The sequence below is a fragment of the Emys orbicularis genome, chromosome 4 (genome assembly GCF_028017835.1).
Source record: "Emys orbicularis isolate rEmyOrb1 chromosome 4, rEmyOrb1.hap1, whole genome shotgun sequence".
NCBI classification, from domain to species: Eukaryota; Metazoa; Chordata; order Testudines; family Emydidae; genus Emys; species Emys orbicularis.
This window is the reverse complement of record NC_088686.1, coordinates 157333743-157353170: the sequence shown is the minus strand read 5'-3', so window position 1 is coordinate 157353170 and position 19428 is coordinate 157333743. Positions and strand designations below refer to the sequence as shown.

At 55.9% G+C, this 19428-nt stretch overlaps 1 protein-coding gene and 1 pseudogene across 3 annotated transcripts; both read right to left on the bottom strand.

Moving 5' to 3' along the window:
* LOC135877976 (RING finger protein 112-like) overlaps positions 1-19428 on the bottom strand; it is a 1138053-nt pseudogene that overhangs the window by 720648 nt on the left and 397977 nt on the right.
* Positions 687-10320, bottom strand: STX1B (syntaxin 1B). Of its 3 annotated transcripts, none has more exons than XM_065403084.1 (9): positions 10234-10320; positions 8261-8360; positions 7480-7554; positions 7266-7339; positions 5901-6009; positions 5076-5149; positions 4616-4753; positions 1949-2059; positions 687-767 (listed from the first exon to the last, which is right to left on the bottom strand). In XM_065403084.1, exons 1-9 carry the CDS (start codon positions 10252-10254, stop codon positions 687-689), a joined length of 783 nt encoding a protein of 260 aa, XP_065259156.1. In that variant the 5' UTR covers positions 10255-10320. The 3 variants fall into 3 exon arrangements, with proteins under 3 accessions (XP_065259156.1, XP_065259157.1, XP_065259155.1); XM_065403085.1 differs by having other exon boundaries at positions 687-764; positions 10234-10302; XM_065403083.1 differs by lacking the exon at positions 687-767 and having other exon boundaries at positions 1972-2014; positions 4617-4753; positions 10234-10254.

Below are 19428 nucleotides of genomic sequence, written 5' to 3'. Positions count from 1 at the left end.
ATTCTGATATTCTTTAATATTTTAGTACTGATATTGTAATATTTTGCTGCTCTAGTGTTTCATATAATTCTCTGGTATTTTTTCCATAATGATTGATGGGTAACTACTCCTATTTTCCTCAGTGGGCTGGTATTGACACTGTAATATTCAGCTCCTGTAGTATTTCCTAGAATAAACTGGTATTTTTCATAACAACTGACTGGTAACCACTCTGGCATTCCTTAACATTCTGGTATTGACAGTATAATATCCTGTTATGCTAGTTTTCTATGTATTATACTGGTATTTCCCCCCCCCCCTTACTACTGGCCACACCGTCCCCAGAAGAACCCAAAACAAGATAGCATTAACAAAGGACAGATCACCATCCCATCCCTCCAGGCTAACCCCTGATGTGAAGAGGAACCGGAGCTTTTGGGTCACTGTGAACCCAAAGGTTGGTTATGAGACAAATCCACGCCCTCCTACCAGGGGTCAAGGATGTCGGAAGATCTGGGGAGAACCCAGGTATCCGGGGGATGGAGAGATGGATGGAAAGATGGCGGAGAACAAGAAACTTAGATTTGCTGACCCCCAAGGAGTGTATGTATAGGTAGCTGGAACATGTGCTGTTATATCCATTGCATGTACAATTTTTCTTTAAATTATTATTATATTATTATTATTATATATTTTTTTGCTTTGATTTACAACCCCAGAGTCCCCCCGATTGTGGAAGCGAGAACTACCCCAAGGACCACGCAACAAATTATAATCATAATTTTCTTCTACATTACCCCAGGGATCCAGGAAGCGAGAGAGAGAGAGAGAGAAAGAGAAAAGGAGAGATGTTAATGGCTATTTTAATACTTTCATGGCTGGACTGGGCACCAGCAAGACAACAAGCAGGGCGAGTGAGATCTTTAGCTGGTGGAAATCACAGGAGCTGCATGGATTCACACCAGCTGGGGATCTGGTCCTGTTGACCCCAATGGAGCTACAGCTGAGTGACCCCAGCTGGGGATCTGGCCCCACTGACCCCAATGGAGTGACAGCTGAGTGACACCTTCTGGGGATCTGGCCCCACTGACCCCCAATGGAGCGACGGCCGAGCTGTTCTTATTTATTTACCTTGAACAAAAAGGTGATTTATTAAATCACCATCAATCTATAGAATAAGGAAAAGAACCCAGGAGTCCTGGCTCCTATTTCCTCAGGCTCCATCCTGTTAGACCCCACTCCCCTCTTAGAACCAGGAATAGAACCCAGAGGTCCTCAATTCCTCCATCTCCTGATGGAAACCAAGGGTGTCCCTGGCCCTCGTGTTCACTCGGAGCGTCATTCCTCTCCCGCTCTCAGACTCATCACATCTGTTTATTCACATTGCCAGGTAGCAGTCTGACAGAGATCCCTCATTGCTCTGCCAAGGGAGGTGGGGCTGGGCTAGCAGGGGCTGCGTGTCGGGAGTGAGCGGCACCGGCAGAGCTGTGGATGCGGGGGAGGCCAGGGCTGGGCTAGCAGGGGCTGCGGGTCAGGAGTTAGGGGCACTGGCAGAGCTGTGGGTGCGGGGGAAGCCAGGGCTGGGATAGCAGGGGGCTGCATGTCGGGAGTGAGGGGCACCGGGAGGCCAGGGCTGGGATAGCAGTGTTTCGGGAGCCAGGGGAAGTGGGGGCCAAGATGGAAGGGAGTGGATAGACTGTGTTAAAAATAGAAAATGGCTGCCACACACAAAATTAGTGAAGCGTGTGGTGTGGAGAGGCCTTGGGGATGGAGTGATGGAGAGAGAGAGACAGGAGAAGGGAGGGGACAGGCTCTGGTGAAGTGTCTCCATCTCTGCTGGGGGAGGAGGCTCTCGGGGATGACCTGCCTCGCGTGGGGCCGGGGAGATGTGTGTCTGGATTTCTGTGGGGTCTCAGCCTCTTTCATCAGCTGAAGGGGGTCCACCCCCCTGCCCCATCCCCGCACTCACCCTCCGAGCCTTGCTCTGGTATTTTACAGCTTTCTTGGTGTCGGACACAGCTCTTTCCACGTAGTCAACGGAGTGCTCCACGTTGTACTCAATGCGGTCGATCATCTCTCCCTGAGACAGAGAGCCCGGGTGAGAGGGAAACCAGCACAGAAAGACCGGCCAGCGTAGGGAATGGGACCCGGGGTCGTTCCCCTGTAGGGGGCATCGGCTCAAAATGGGACTGGCTCGCTCAAGGGGGCAGGGAATGGGACCCGGGGTCGTTCCCCTCTGGCGGGGGCTGTAAGTCAGGAGTGAATTTTATCTGAAAGCTATTCTGAGTCTTGTATGCAATGAGTTTCATGAGTCTCAGTCCAGATTCTCGTGGGAGAAGAGACAACATCACAATGGGGCCCTGGCTGGCAGCCCTTTGGAGAGAAGCCAACAGCTGAATTGGAAATTTAGGTACTTTGTTGTGAGCTTACAAATGCACACCACTGACACCTTTGCAGCCCCTGATGGACTCTACAAACGAGCCCCATTTAGTGCTTCCTGGGTGCCAGAACCTTTAAAAGATTGGTGAGTCTGTTTCAGAACTTGTAACGCTGTACATTCTGGAACCTAGAACGTGCACTCTGGATCCACCCATGTTCTAGAAGAGTTCTAGAGTGGACCATCACCTTACGGTAGGGTGTAAGATAGAGAACCCACCATCCTGGGACTCTCTCTAGCACTCTTCCTGGCCCCAGAGTGTTGGAACTCTATGGGTTCTAGATGGCAGAACACATGCAGCTGTGAGTATCTTCAGAAGCATCACCATCCAGATCTCTCTAGGTTCTAGACTGGGAAGCCCATCTGACTGTCAAGTGCCCTGCGTTGCAGAATGCATTATGTTCTCGACCATTGCTCATGTCTTCCACGATCCAGAACTCTAACTGTTCTGTAATGCAAAAGACCTCCAAGGTTTTAGTGGCTCAAAGGACTGAGAACTTGGCTAACCCTGAAATACTGAAGCCAACCATGGGCTCTGAAATCCAGAACTGTATGGGTTCTAGACAGCAGCGCACAGGTTACATTATCCAGAACCCTTCATGTTCTAGACCATGGGTACTTAGATTCATGAAGCTGTCAGGTTGAGGTAATAATCTCAGGGGTTCTAGGTTATAGTACCCTATAAATTATGGGTCATATTTCATGGGTTCCATGATACAGAACTTTTTGGGTTTTCTAGTGCAACATCTAAGTTCTAAGGTGCAGAAGTCTGTGGATTCTAGATAATAGTTCATTCTTGGATTTATCATGCGTGAATTGTCCATAATGCATGGATTCCATAATTCAGAACACAGTGGGTCCTAGACTGTTGCATTTAGGTGCAGAAGTCTGTTGGATGCAGAAGGCATCTAGACAATAATCTCATGGGTCCAAGGTAGAGAACCCTGTACATTCTAGAGCATAGCTCATGGGCTCCATGATCTAGAATTCTGCTGGTTGGAGATTCATTTCTGGGTTCCATGATACAGATAGCTGCAGGTTCTAGACTATAACTCTTGAGTGCTAAGATGCAGAATGCTCTCCACTTGAGGTAATAATCTCCGGGGTTCCACACTATAGAATCCTACACGTTCCAGATCATATCAGATGGGTTCATTGATCCAGAACTCTCTTGGATCTGGGAGAAATACATGGGTTCTAAGATGCAGAAGACTGTGGATAATAGCTTACGGGCCCCAAGGTTCAGAACCCTGGAACTTGGCTAATGGGTTCCACAATCCAGAACTCTTCAGGTTCTAGAGTACATGGGTTCTAGGATGCAGACGACTGTGGGCTTTAGATAATAGCTCATAGGTCTCAAGGTCTAGAACCCTGTATGTTGTAGACCACATAAGAACATAAGAAAGGCCGTACTGGGTCAGACCAAAGGTCCATCTAGCCCAGTATCTGTCTACCGACAGTGGCCAATGCCAGGTGCCGCAGAGGGAGTGAACCTAACAGGCAATGATCAAGTGATCTCTCTCCTGCCATCCATCTCCATCCTCTGACGAACAGAGGCTAGGGACACCATTCTTACCACAGCTCATGGGTTCCACAATCTAGAACTCCTTAGGTTCTAGCCTACAGTATATGGTTTTATGATGCAGAAGGCTGTGGACTGTAGATAATATGGGCCGAAGGTTCAGAACCCTGCAGGTTCTAGACCAGAGTTTCCCTGATGGTGTGCTGTCATGGGTGCCAAGGAATTTTTTGAAAAACTACAAAGGGGGGAAAGCTGCCTTCTGATTGGTCATCTGCCTCACTGACCTGCCTCCTCCAGGGGTGGAGCAACCAATCAGAGCTCAATATCCCTCTCTTTTCCCCTCCCCTTCTGTGTGAGCAACGGGTCAGCTCCTCTGCCCCTCCCCTTCCCTCCTACAGATGCCAGCTGAGGGCGGGGCGGGGTGGGGAAGAGCCCCTGGAGCTCAAGTTGTGCCACGGCGGAGAAGAGGTTGGGAACCACTGTTCTAGACCATCGTTTATGGGTTCTAGATTATAGTGCATGGTTTCTGTGATGCAGACGGCTGTGGGCTGTCAAAAATAGTTCTGGGCTCCAGAACTCTGCAGGTTCTAAACCACAGCTCATGTGCTCCACCATCCAGAACTCTGCAGATTCTAGGCTGACGCCCACTCTAGATCCAGAACACTGCAGGTTCTAACCTGGCTCTCCACCAACATAGCCATGTCCACAAACATGTCGTGCAGCTCACGGATACTGGTTTCCAGTTTGATGATCTCATTATGTCGGGTCTCGATCTCGTTCAGAGCCTGTTTCGTCATCTGTGAGTCCATTTTGATCTGTGGAAGCAGAAGAGAGTCTGGATGATAGAAACAAGCATCCCCCCCTCTCCCCAGGGCCTTCTAGTGCTCACCCATTGCTGAAATGCAGCCACCTCTGGGGTGGGGCAGCAGGGGATGGGGATGGCTTGCCCTGTGCTGAAATGCAATTGTCCCCAGTGGCACAGTGCCCCCTAACACTGCACTGGGGCATTGTGTTCAGCATTGACTGCCAGAGGGGGAGCGCCCCCTAGTGCCGCACTGGGCTATTGACTTGGTCTCCCATCCAAGTCCGGAACATGGGAAGCCCTATTTTGGGTGACATCCCAGTCCTGACACTTACATCATCAGTGAAAATAGCCAGTTTGCCGCTCTCCAGCATGTCTTCGAGCTCTTCGTTGGTGGTTGTCCGGCCAGCTGTGAAGGCGACAGAGGGTCAGTGGCCTTGGCCCATTGCTCCAGGGCTGATGGAAGCAAAATCCCGCTCCCTGTTGAGCCCCTTCCCGCTCCCTGCAGCACAGCCCCCCCTAGTACCACCCTGGGGCACTGGGGCCCAGCCCTGACTGCCAGGGGAGAGCGCCCCCTACTGAGCCCTGCTCCCTGCAGCACAGCGCCCCCTAGCGCCGCACTGGGACACTGTGCCCAGCACTGATTGCCCGGGGAGAGCGGCCCCTGCTGAGCCCCTGCCCTGCTCCCTGCAGCACAGCGCCCCCCTAGTACCACCCTGGGGCACTGGGGCCAGCCCTGACTGCCAGGGGAGAGCGCCCCCTACTGAGCTCTGTTCCCTGCAGCACAGCGCCCCCCCTAGTACCACCCTGGGGCACTGGGGCCCAGCCCTGACTGCCAGGGGAGAGTGCCCCCTACTGAGCCCTGCTCTCTGCAGCACAGCGCCCCCTAGCGCCGCACTGGGGCACTGGGGCCAGCCCTGATTGCCCGGGGAGAGCGGCCCCTGCTGAGCCTCTGCCCCGCTCCCTGCAGCACAGCGCCCCCTAGTGCCACACAGGGGCACTGGAGTCACTCAGCACTTTGAGGGTGTGCGCGCCCACACACACACACATAGGGCCCTGATTCCCACCAGCAGGGGGCAGTGCCGCTCTCTCTCTTACACACACACACACACAGCCACAGCTTCCCCCCGCAACGGCCCCCCCCCCAAATCCAAACCTACTTATCTCCAATTGCCTCTGGATCCGATCCTTGCAGCGGTCCCGGTATTTGGACTGGGTGGCGTTGTACTCCGTCATCACCTCCACAAACTTACGGGATAGGGTGGAGTGCTGGGGGGGGAGGGAAGGGAGACACCGTGAGAGACGTAGAGTGGCCGGGGAGGCACTATTTTTTTGGGGGTCCCACAAGGAAGCTTGTGGCGCTGGCTGAGATTGCGAGTGATCCGCCCTCGGCTTAGTGGAGGGAGGGATGCGGGGAGCTGGGACGGGAGAGAGCTGGAGAGATGGGGAAGGAAGGGATGGAAGAGAGAGGATGGCTCTGGAAGTTGATGATGCTGAGGCTGGGGCTTCAGGAGGGAGGGATATTGGGGGCGGGGAGATGGAGGGGTGCCTGTGTCTGGGGGAAGTGAGGGCGGAGGGATACCTGTGTCTGGGTGGGACGAGGGACGAGGGATACATGTATCTGGGGGGGGGGCAAGGGTGGAGGCATACCTGTGTCTGGGGGGAGTGGGGCAGAGGAATATCTGTGTTGGGGGGGGTGATGGTGGAGGGATACTTATGTTGTGGAGGGCGAGGATGGAGGGATACCTGTTTCTGGGGGGCGGGTGAGGGCGGAGGGATACCTGTTTCTGTAAGGGCAAGGGTGGAGGGATATCTGTGTCTGGGGGGAGTAGGGCTGAGGGATACTTGTATTTGGGGGGGCCGAGGAGGGAGGGATACCTGTATCTGGGTGGGACGAGGGAGGAGGGATACATATATCTGGGGGGGCAAGGGTGGAGGGATACCTATGTTGGGGGATGAAGGCGGAACTATACGTGTGTCTAGGGGGCTGAAGGTGGAGGGATACCTGTGTTGTGGGGCGTGATGGCGGAGGGATACCTGTTTCTGTAAGGGCGAGGGTGGAGGGATACCTGTGTCTGGCGGGAGGGCAGGAGGGAGGGATACCTGTGTCGGGGGGGTGAGGAGGGAGGGATACCTGTGTCGGGGGGTGAGGAGGGCTGAGGGAAACTTGTATTTGGGGGGGGCAAGGAGGGAGGGATACCTGTGTCTGGGGGCGGGGGCGAGGAATACCTGTGTCTGGGGGAAGGAGGGCTGAGGGATACTTGTATTTGAGGGGGGGCGAGGAGGGGAGGGATACCTGTGTCGGGGGGGGGGAGGGCGGAGGGATACCTGTGTCGGGGGGGGAGGGGGGAGGGATATCTGTGTCAGGGGGGTGAGGAGGGAGGGATACCTGTGTCTGGGGGGTGGCGAGGGCAGAGGGATACTTGTATTTGAGGAGGGGCTGAGGAGGGAGGGATACCTGTGTCTGGGGGGAGAGGGGGGAAGGGATACCTGTGTCTGGGGGGGGGGGGAGGGCGGAGGGATACCTGTGTTTTACGGATCCGCAGGTCAGCCGAGGACCGGTTCAGCCCCTCCTCCTGCTCAATGCTCTGCTCGATGGCTGTGGAGAGACGTGAGGAGCAGGATCAGAGCCATGGACCCCCTTGGCATGGAAGAAGGGGAGTATTTTTCAGGGTGGAGTGATATGCCCTGGAGGGGAGGGGGTGCAGGACCACCCAATATGGCCACCTGGGCTCGTACCTTTCAACTTGGAGCGCACCTTGTTGGCCGTCTTCTTGATGTCGGCCGTGAGGTCCTCCAGCTCCTGCTTGGTCTCTGCATGGGGGGAAGAGGGGGGCATGAGATGGAAAGTCTCCACCATGCCCGCCTCCCACACTGGGGGTGAGGCCACCTTCCCAGCCCCCTGACCCCCTGGGATCCCCATGGCGGGCATGCCCAGCGGGGAGTCCCCTCCTGCCCCCCCGCCCCGCCCACCTTCCACACTGGGGACGGGGTCTGGAACAGCTGGGTGAATAAAGGGTGAATGGAGAGAAGCGTGGATACGGATAGATAGGCGCGTACATGGGGAGCAATGGATGACGGGATGGAGGGATGAATAGCTGGAGGGCGGGACGGACAGTCGGGTAGGCAGATGGAGGGATGGCTCGAGGACAGATTGACAGGCAGACGGATGGGTGGATGGACAGATGGATGAAGAGGAGGAGAGAGGGCTGGATAGAGGGAGGGATGGCGGCACAGAGAGATGGATGGAAGCAGGAAGGGAGAGGGATGTATGGGTGGACAGGGATGAATGAAAGGAGAGGGTTGGATAGACAGAGGGGTGTGTATGGGGATGGATAGATAGATAGATAGATAGATAGATAGATAGATAGATAGATAAAGGTGTGAATGGGTTGATAGATGAAGGAAGGAGGAATGAAGGGGTGGATGGACCCCTCTAAGTTCCGTCCCCCTCTCCCCCCAGCAGAGCAGGGAGGCGATGGGGCTCAGAGACCCCCCAGCCTGGGGCACCCCAACTCACTCTCGTCTGGGTTGGGAGCAGCCAGGATGGCACTGTGCTGCTTCTTCACCTGCTCCACGTCCTCCGACAGCTTCTCTATGCAGCCGCGGATCTCCTCCACCTGGGGAGGGGCAGACGGACAGATACATGCATGGGGGCAGGGCACTGCAATCTCCAGGCATACCAGCATGGGGCGCTGTGCTGCAGGGAGCAGGACGGGGGGCTCAGCAGGGGGTGCTCTCCCCTGGCAGTCAGTGCTGGCCCCAGTGCCCCACTGTGGCTCTAGGGGGCGCCGGGCTGCGGGGAGCGGGGCGGGGGCTTGGCAAGGGGCGCTGGGCTGCGGGGAGTGGGGCGGGGGCTCAGTAGGAGGTGCTGGGCTGCGGGGCGCAGGGCGGGGGCTTGGCAGGGGGCGCCGGGCTGCGGGGAGCGGGGCGGGGGCTCGGTAGGGGGTGCTGGGCTGCGGGGAGCGGGGCGGGGGCTCGGCAGGGGGCGCTGTTCTGCAGGGAGCGGGGCGGGGGCTAAGCAGTGGGCGCCGTGCTGCAGGGAGCGGAGCGGGGGCTCGGTAGGGGGCGCCGGGATGCAGGGAGCGGGGCGGGGCTCAGTAAGGGGCGCTGGGCTGCACGGAGCAGGGCGAGGGCTTGGCAGGGGGCGCTCTCCCCTGGCATTCCATGCTGGCCCCAATGCCCCCGTGTGGCACTAGGGGGGCGCTGCGCTAAGGCCCTGGAGCTCGTCCCATATCGCCCCCTAGCACCATGCTGTGGCATTGGAAATCAACTGTTCTGCACACTTTGCTATTCCTCCTGCCCGCCCCCCGCCATGGCTGCAGAATTAACTAGGCCAGGTGTATAATTTACGACACCACCACCTGCGTGCGAAGGACAAACTGCATCATTAGTGAGCTCCTTTGCCTATTAATCAGCCTGTCTGAATATTAATGAGGCCAGCTGCGCACTAATTCAGAACCACCTGCTTTGGTAGGAGTTATTTCAGGTTACACAGAAACACCATGTCGTGAGCTAACGGGCTGAGATGCAGCCGGGTCTGGGGTGTGGCAGCTGGGTGAGGAGTAGGAGTTGCCAACTGTCTAATCACACAAACCCAAACAGCCTGGCCCCGCCCGCTGCCCCCCCTTCCCCAAGGCCCCACCCCTGCCCTGCCCCTTCTCCAAGGCCCTGCCCCGCTCAGGGTTGGGGTGCAGGAGGGGGTGGGGGGTGCAGGCTCTGGGAGGGAGTTTGGGTGCAGGAGGGGGCTCCGGGCTGGAGCAGGGGGTTGGGGTGCAGTAGGGGGTGAGGGGTGTGGGCTCTGGGAGGGAGTTTGGGTGCAGGAGGGGGCTTAGGGCTGGGGCAGGGGCTTAAGGTACAGGAGGGGGGTGCGGGCTCTGGGAGGGAGTTTGGGTGCAGGAGGGGGCTTAGGGCTGGGGCAGGGGGTTGGGGTGCAGGAGGGGGTGGGGGGGGCGGGCTCTGGGAGGGAGTTTGGGTGCAGGAGGGGCTTAGGGCTGGGGCAGGGGGTTGGGGTGCAGGAGGGGGTGGGGGGTGCGGGCTCTGGGAGGGAGTTTGGGTGCAGGAGGGGGCTCAGAGCTGGAGCAGGGAGTTTGGGTGCAGGAGGGGGCTCCGGGCTGGGGCAGGGGGGTGCTGTGTGAGCTCCAGGCAGGCACAGCAGGGCTAAGGCAGGCTCCTTGCCTGCCCTGGCCCCGCGTCGCTCCTGGAAGCTGCCGGCACGTCCCTGCACTGCCCCCGCAGCGCCCATGGGATCTGCGGAGTCAGCGCTCGGGGCAGAGGCAGCGCGCAGAGACCCCCCTCCTCTTCCAGGGGCCGTAGGGAGCCTGCCTTAGCCCTGCTGCGCCGCCGGACTTTTAGCACCTAAAATCTCCCGGTTTGGCTTCAGGAGCCTCCGGGAGATAGAGCCCGATTCCGGGAGACTCCCGGTGAAACCGGGCGGGTCGGTAACTCTAAGTAGGGCACGACTCATATGAATAGCAGCCCTTCGTCTCTTACCTGTTCGAAGAATTCATCCATAAAATGATCCCGGTCCACATGAACCACCTCTTCTTCATCGTCGCTGTCTTTGGCCTGGAGAGGAGAGGAGAGAAGAGAAGAGGTTAGACGCACTGTCTCCCCCAGATGCACACAGATCCCAGCGACCACCTTAGAGCAATTTGCAGGGTGGGCAGGTATGTATCACACAACCCAGCCCTGAGATGCAGCCACCTCTAGGGCGGGGCAGCTGGGGAACAGCCGCACAGCGACGCTGCGTAGGGATGGCTCACCCAGTGCTGAGATGCAGCCATCTCTGGGGTGGAGCGCAGCAGGGTGTCCTACAATTTAGGACATAAAATGAAGAAAGATATGGCCTATGCCCTTCAATGCCAATCTGCAATTCCCCCATGCTCTTCAAGCCCTGAGCTCCCCCACCCACAACTCTGCAGAAACACCCATTATCTATCTATCTATCTATCTATCTATCTATCTATCTATCTATCTTGAATTAATGATGAATCTTTTGTTAAAGATAATGTCATGCAATGAAACCTCCAGGAATTCATCCAACCAAAGTTGGCAACCCTACTTTGGGGTGCTGTCCTATACACCACATTGTCCACCGTGGCCTGCAAGGCCTACAAAGGCCAACAGAGCCTGGTCCTGGAGTAGTTTGTTGGCTGGGCAGGGAGGCTGAATCTTGGGAGAGGGGAAAAATTGAGACCCTGACTTTGACCCTCTTTAGGCCAAAAGCCACTGATTGCCAATCCCTTCAGGGAATAGGGCCCAATGCTCCCCACTAAAGACAGGGGTGGCTGTGGGGGTCTTGCATCCACCCCCAGTTAACATGGGGCCATGCTGTGTCTGGTGTTGGCAGAGGAAGAGGGAAACGGGATGTGGGAGGCAAGAGATTAAGAGGAGGGGTCCCCCTAAATAATTTCACTGGGGTTCCCCATCCATCCTTCCCTATCAAACACTAAGATCAGCCTGGCCTAAGGAAGGAACAGATCTACTGCAACAGCTGGGGAAATTGAGGCTCAGAGTGCCAAAGGGGTTGGAACAAGGTCATGCAGTGCTAAGACTAGACTAGAACCCAGCAATCCTGACCCCCATCCCTTCCTTCCTTCCTCCCGCCCTCCTCTAACCCACTAGACCCCACTCCCCTCCCAGAGCCAGGGATAGAATCCAGGTGTCCTGACTCCCAGCCCCACCTACTCCAACCCACTACACTAGGGTTACCATACTCAAAAAATAAAAAAAGAGGACAGTCCACGGGGCCCTGGCCCCACCCCCCGCCCCCGCCCCAACTCCGCCCTTTCCCCGCCCCTTCCCCAAAGTCCCCGCCCTAACTCCCCCTCCTCCCTCCCAGCCACGCGAAAAGGGCTGCCTGAGCGCTACCGGCTTCACGGTTTGCCGGGCAGCCCCCAGACTCTGCGCCCTTGGCCGGCGCTTCCCCAGCGCAGCTGGAGCCCGGGAGGGGAAGCACCCAGCCGGGGGCGCAGGGTCTGGAGGCTGCCCGGCAAACCGTGAAGCTGGTAGCGCTCGGGCTTCGGGCAGCCCCTATGCCTCCGGACCCTGCGCCCCCGGCCGGGCACTTCTCCTCCCGGGCTCCGGCTGCTGTGCTCCTCCACTGACTCTTCGGCTCTGTTTAAGAGCCGAGCGCTACCGGCTTCGGGCAGCCCCCTTGCCTCCGGATCCTGCGCTGCCGGAGCAGAGCAGCTGGAGCCCGGGAGGGGAAGTGCCCGGCCGGCGGCTCAGGGTCCGGAGGCACGGGGGCTGCCCGAAGCCGGAGCGCTCGGGCAGCTTGGCTCTTAAACAGAGCCGAAGAGTCAGGGGAGGAGCAGAGCAGCCGCGGGAGGGGAAGTGTCCAGCCGGTATTTTCCCGGACATGTTCGGCTTTTTGGTAATTCCCCCCGGACGGGGGTTTGATTACCAAAAAGCCGGACTTGTCCGGGAAAAACCGGACGTATGGTAACCCTACACTACACCCCACAGATAGAGGGGTGTGTGTATGGAGATGGATAGACAGATGTTTGTTTAGGAGGATAGGTAGACTTATCTATAGAATCATAGGACTGGAAGGGACCTCGAGAGGTTGTCTAGTCCAGTCCCCTGCACTCAAGGCAGGACTAAGAATTATCTAGACCATCCCTGACAGGTGTTTGTCCAACCTGCTCTTAAAAATCCCCAATGATGGAGATTCCACAACCTCCTTAGGCAATTTATTCCAGTGCTTAACCACCCTGACAATTAAGAAGTTTTTCCTGATGTCCAACCTAAACCTCCCTTGCTGCAATTTAAACCCATTGCTTCTTGTCCTATCCTCAGAGGTTAAGAAAAACATTTTTTCTTCCTCCTCCTTGTAACAACCTTTTACATACTTGAAAACTGTTCTCATGTCCCCTCTCAGTCTCCTCTTCTCCAGACTAAACAAACCCAGTTTTTTCAATCTTCCCTCACAGCTCATGTTTTCTAGACCTTGAATAATTTTTGTCGTTCTTCTCTGGACTCTCTCCAATTTGTCCACATCCTTCCAGAAATGTGGCACCCAGAACTGGACACAATACTCCAGTTGAAGCCTAATCAGCGTGGAGTAGAGTGGAAGAATGACTTCTCATGTCTTGCTTACAACATTCCTGCTAATACATCCCGCAAGGATGTTTGCTTGTTTTGCAACAGCGTTACACTGTTGACTCATATTTAGCTTGTGGTCCACTATGACCCCCAGATCCCTTTCCGCAGTTCTCCTTCCTAGGCAGTCATTGCCCATTTTGTACGTGTGCAACTGATTGTTCCTTCCTTTGCATTTGTCCTGATTGAATTTTGTCCTATTTACTTCAGACCGTTTCTCCAGTTTGTCCAGAGCATTTTGAATTTTAATCCTATCCTCCAAAGCACTTGCAACCCCTCCTAGCTTGGTATCGTCCACAAACTTTATCAGTGTCCTCTCTGTGCCCTGATCTAAGTCACTGATGACGATAATGAACAGAACTGGACCCAGAACCGATCCCTGCGGGACCTCACTCGTTATGCCCTTCCAGCATGACTGTGAACCACTGATAACTACTCTCTGGGAACAGTTTTCCAACCAGTTTTGCACCTATGTATCTAGTTCTCTCTGCAACTATGATGTACCTCAGCTAAAAAAACGACGAGGGGTCCGGTGGCACCTTAAAGACGAACAGATTTATTGGGGCATAAGCTTTCGTGGGTAAAAAACCCACTCCAAATAAATCTGTTCGTCTTTAAGGTGCCACTGGACTCCTCGTTGTTTTTGTGGATACAGACTAACATGTCTACCCCCCTGATACTTAGCTCAGCTAATTACAGACTCCTTTACCAAGGCCAGTAGTTCTCAACCAGGGGTACGTGTACCCCTGAGGGTACACAGAGGTCTTCCGGGGGTACATCAACTCATCTAGATATTTGCCTAGTTTTACAACAGACTACATAAAAAGCACTAGCGAAGTCAGTCCAAACTAAAATTTCATACACTGACTTGTTTATACTGCTCTGTACGCTACACTGAAATGTAAGTACAATATTTATATTCCAGTTGATTTAGTTTATAATTACATGGTAAAAATGAGACAGTCAGCAATTTTTCAGTACTAGTGGCTGTGACACTATTCGTATTTTGATGTCTAATTTTGTAAGCAAGTAGTTTTTAAGTGAGGTGCAACTTGGGGGTACACAAGACAAATCAGACTCCTGAATGGGGTACAGGAGTCTGGAAAGGTTGAGAGCCACTGATCTAGGCTTTGAAGCATTAAATTTTTATTCGTAAACATCGATTTCACCGTACACACACACAAATCAATGAAATTTTTTTCCCCATCCATAACAACTGAAACTGACAGCTGGGCAAAGTAAGGAAGATGCTGCCTGAAAGGAGAGTTTGATTTAAGTAGACTCCTATGTGTTGACATGGGATGTGGACAATTTGCGTTTTAACGGTTACAACGCTTTTTGAATCTCAGCGGCTCCTGCCATTAAATAATTATGGTCTCATGCCCCCAGGGAATTTCCCACAACTCTGAAAATTGAAATCAATAGAAATACAAAAAAATTGCGTAAACCCCATAATTGTGTGCACCTGTTAAAATTTAAATAGACAAAAATCGGGGGAAAAGGTTTAAAAATAAACATCAACATTAATTTAAAAAAATCAAATTCTTCCAACCCTACCTTTATCTATCCATCCCTATACACCCCTGTCTCTTCCCACTACACACATCTATCTATCTATCTATCTATCTATCTATCTATCTATCTATCTATCTATCTATCTATCCCCATATACCCCATCTATCTACACCCCCCCTCATCTATCTATCTATCTATCTATCTATCTATCTATCTATCTATCTATCTATCTATCTATCTATCTATCTATCTATCCCCATATACCCCATCTATCTATCTACACCCCCTCTCATCTATCTATCTATCTATCTATCTATCTATCTATCTATCTATCTATCTATCTATCTATCTATCTATCTATCTATCCCATGCTCCTCAATTCCACAGCCCCACATGCAGCCCTCTCTATGCCATGACTACACTCCACTTACATAAGACGCTTTCCAAACTTGATGTAACCTCAGGTGACATGTTCTGGAGTAGCAGTGTGGAAATGTCCCCCTGGGTGGGCTCTGCTCCCTGTACAGAGCCCCAGCGCTGCAGGGAGCGTACCGGCCTGGGCCGAGGGGTCCCACCCCAGAGCTGGGGGGGAGACAGATCCATCCCCCCGAAGCTGGAGAGAGATGGGGTGTCCCAAAGGTGCTCCGGGAGGGGAGGGGTCTGGGATCGAGACATGGAGGGGTGAAGATGGGTTGGGGAGGGGCTGTGGCTGAGGCTGTGTCTCTGTCTCTCTCTCCTGGAGGGCATTCTGGCTCGCGTCTCTCATGCGTCTCCTTCGCTCCAAGGTCACTGCTTGGTGTGTCGGAGCGGTGACATAACGCACACGCTCCGGTGGCTGCGGGAGGGGGCGGAGGGCAGTGCATCCTCTGCTTGGGGGACTATCACATTCCCATTGTCCTTCCAGGAACCCGTCATCCCCAAAATAACCAGCCTCCGGAGTGGCGACAGCTCTGACCCAATGCCCCAGTGCGGTGCTAGGGGGCGCTGTGCTGCAGGGAGCAGGGCGGGGGCTCAGTAGGGGGCGCTCTCTCCTGGCAGTCAGGGCTGGCCGCATTGCCCCGGGCAGGGCTAGGGGGTGCTGTGCTGCGGGGAGTGGGGCGTTCGAGATTCAGGTGTCTTCCCTACAGGGCCGCCCGGGAGGGGGGGTGGGGCAAGTGGGGCAATTTGCCCCAGGCCCCAGGCCCCACAGGGGCCCCCACGAGAGTTTTTCGGGGGCCCTGGAGCGGGGTCCTTCACTCGCTCCAGGGGCCCCGGAAAACTGTTGTGGGGCCCAGGCCCCCGGAGCTTCTTCCACTCCGGGTCTTCAGCGGCAGTTTGGCGGTGGGGTGTCCTTCCGCTCCGGGACCTGCCGCTGAAGTGCCCCGAAGACCCGCGGCGGGGGGTCCTTCCGCCCTAGGACCTGCCGCCGAAGTGCCGGGTCTTCGGCGGCAATTCGGCCTGAATCCTCTGGGCAGCCCTGCCTCCCTATAGCCTCTATTGTCATACAGGGAGGAGGGTCCCCCCAAAGCATAGCTAGACTGCTCCCCACTCATTGTTCTCTCCACCCCCATCTCTCTTCCTGACCCCTGCCCAGAGAGGAGCCATCCATACCCTTTCACCAGCCTGCCCGGCCATACAACACACAGGCTGTGTGTGTGTGTGTGTATTTGTGCCTGGGCTTGTGTGTGTGTGTGTGTGTGTGTGTGTGTGGCTTTCTGCCTGTGTCTCAGATTGTGGGGGGAGGGGTGTCGGTGGTTTTATGCGTGAGAGTGTGTGTCATGTTGTGTATTTGTGGGTGTGTGAGGTCATGGGCCTGAGTGTCTCTGTGGGTGTGTGCTTGTCCGTGTGGGTCTGTGTTTGGCGTCGCTGTGCACGCGACTGTGATTCTGTGTTCTTGCGTGTCTGGTTGTGTGCCCGTTTGTCGGTTTCCGTGGGCATCTGGTTTCTGTGTCTCTGTAGTAGTAGGATTGTGTGTCTGTGTATGTTTTTGTCTGTTCTCTGTGTGTGGCTGTGGCTTTTTCTGCACATCTGTGGTTTGTGTCTGGGTGTCAGTTCACAAGAGTTGCTGTGTGTGTGTGTGTGTGTCTGCAGGCCGGCGTGTTTGCCTGGTTCTGTGCTTTTGTGCCCACCTGCGGCTTTGTGGCTGTGAGTCAAACACAGCCACACGCCACGGATGTATCCCAGCGTGTGTTTGTGTGGCTGTGTATTGTGTGCGTCAAGGCATCTCTCTGCCTTTGACTGTACATCTCGAGCCTTGCAGCTGTGTGTCAGTCGGCGTGTGTGGGTTGTTTGGTGCTGGGCAGGTGCGGTGTTTGTGCTGGTGTCAGTGTGTCTCTGTGGGTGTTTGTATATGTGTGTCTCTCGGTGTCTGTCTGTACAGCCTGTCAGTCTCCAGTTCCCTTCCTCTGCATCTCTGTCCTCAGGCCAGTCTTCTGCTGCAGCATCATGCCGGGATCTCCGTCACGGGCAGCCTGCAGCACGGACAGGCAGGGAAGAGGGGGGCGCTGCCGGGAGCCAAAGGATTCCGCCCCCACAACCAGGGGAAAGCCCAGGCAGGGGTTCGAGATGGGAGCGGGGGGGAGATGGATGACTTAAGGGGCACTGGGGGGATGTTCAAATTGTCGGGAAAGTGATGGAAATCCAGAGCTCTGAGAGGGGAGTGGGGTCTAGTGGGTTAGAGCAGGGGAGGGCTGGGAGCCAGGACTCCTGGGTTCTATCTCCAGCTCTGGGAAGGGAGTGGAATCCACTGGGTTGGAGCGGGGGGCAGGCTGGGAGCCAGGACTCCTGGGTTCTCTGCCCGACTCTGGGAGGGGAATGGGGTCTAGTGGGTTAGAGCACAGGGAGCTGGAAGCCAGGACTCCTGGGTTCTCTAGCAGGGGAGTAGGGTCAAGCGGTATAAGCAGGGGTGTCCCCCCCATATGGCCGTTAAACAGCTGCCACACCCCACCCCAGGGGCAGCTGCATCTCAGCGCCGGGGGAGCGATGCTGATGTGCCCCAAAGCGCCGGGTTGCTTCTGCGGAGTAATTCTTGATCATAATTAGAGCTATCGCTCCCGTTCTCCCCCCGCGCTCTCCCAGCCCTCGAGAGGCGAGCGGCATATTTAGCAGCACTGCCCTCCCCTCGCTGGCTGAGGAAAACCCAGCGCGCCAGCGTCACAACACTGGGCTAAAAAAAGACTCCGCTGCCCAAATACGGAGCCACTTAAACAGCTTAATGGCTGCATGCACTGCTACTGCTGCCCTGCTCCTCCCACCCACAACGGGGTCTCCCCATAGCCCACCTCTGCTCTAACCACTAGCCCCCACTCCCCTCCAAGAGCCAGCACAGAACCCAGGAGTCCTGGCTCCCAGCCCCCCCTGCTCTAATCACTAGCCCCCACTCCCCTCCAAGAGCCAGCACAGAACCCAGGAGTCCTGGCTCCCAGCCCCCCCTGCTCTAATCACTAGCCCCCACTCCCCTCCCAGAGCCAGCACAGAACCCAGGAGTCCTGGCTCCCAGCCCCCCCCTGCTCTAATCACTAGCCCCCACTCCCCTCCCAGAGCCAGCACAGAACCCAGGAGTCCTGGCTCCCAGCCCCCCCTGCTCTAATCACTAGCCCCCACTCCCCTCCCACAGCCAGCACAGAACCCAGGAGTCCTGGCTCCCAGCCCCTCCTGCTCTAACCACTAGCCCCCACTCCCCTCCCACAGCCAGGGATAGAACCCAGGAGTCCTGGCTCCCAGCCCCCCCTGCTCTAATCACTAGCCCCCACTCCCCTCCCAGAGCCAGCACAGAACCCAGGAGTCCTGGCTCCCAGCCCCCCCCGCTCTAATCACTAGCCCCCACTCCCCTCCAAGAGCCAGCACAGAACCCAGGAGTCCTGGCTCCCAGCCCCCCCCTGCTCTAATCACTAGCCCCCACTCCCCTCCCAGAGCCAGCACAGAACCCAGGAGTCCTGGCTCCCAGCCCCCCCTGCTCTAATCACTAGCCCCCACTCCCCTCCCAGAGCCAGCACAGAACCCAGGAGTCCTGGCTCCCAGCCCACCTCTGCTCTAACCACTAGCCCCCACTCCCCTCCCAGAGCCAGCACAGAACCCAGGAGTCCTGGCTCCCAGCCCCCCCTGCTCTAATCACTAGCCCCCACTCCCCTCCCAGAGCCAGCACAGAACCCAGGAGTCCTGGCTCCCAGCCCCCCCCTGCTCTAATCACTAGCCCCCACTCCCCTCCCAGAGCCAGCACAGAACCCAGGAGTCCTGGCTCCCAGCCCCCCCTGCTCTAATCACTAGCCCCCACTCCCCTCCCACAGCCAGCACAGAACCCAGGAGTCCTGGCTCCCAGCCCCTCCTGCTCTAACCACTAGCCCCCACTCCCCTCCCAGAGCCAGGGATAGAACCCAGAAGTCCAGCCCCCCCTGCTCTGACCACTAGCCCCCTCTCCCCTCCCAGAGCCAGCACAGAACCCAGGAGTCCTGGCTCCCAGCCCCCCCCCGCTCTGACCACTAGACCCCACTCCCCTCCCAGAGCCAGCACAGAACCCAGGAGTCCTGGCTCCCAGCTCCCCCTGCTCTAACCACTAGCCCCCACTCCCTTCCCAGAGCCAGCACAGAACCCAGGAGTCCTGGCTCCCAACCTGTTCTAACCCATTAGATCCTGCTTCCTCCCCAAAGGGTTGCGTTTGGGAGGGACAGAGAGAGAGAGAGAGAGAGAGAGAGAGAGAAAGGAGGCTTATGGGGATGGAAGGATAGACAAAAAGATAGATGGGGTGTATGGGGATGGATGGAGAAATAGATAGAGGGAACATATGGGGATGGATAGATAAATAGATAGATGATGGCTAGGGGGTATATGGGGATGGATGGGTAGATATATAGAGGGGATATAAGGGGATGGATGGATAGATTGATTGGTAGATAGATGGAGGGAGTGTATGGGGCTGGCTGTCTTGATAGATAGTTGGAGAGGGTATATGGGGATGGATGATTGGATAGATGGATGGAGGGGGTACATGGGGATGGATGGATGGAGGGGATATATAGAGATAGATGGACAGATAGACAGAGGGGGTATATGGGGATGGATGGAGAGGCTATATGGAGATGGATGGATGAA

Bases quoted from the DNA above. Each gene is read 5' to 3' on its own strand.
- STX1B (XM_065403084.1), bottom strand. From the start codon at position 10,254: ATGGATGAATTCTTCGAACAG. The intron at 6,010-7,265 runs GTATCCCTCCGC...CTCCCCCCCCAG, and splicing joins TGCGGATCCGTAAAACACAG to CACTCCACCCTATCCCGTAA. The intron at 4,754-5,075 runs GTAAGTGTCAGG...CTGCTTCCACAG, and splicing joins TGGCTATTTTCACTGATGAT to ATCAAAATGGACTCACAGAT.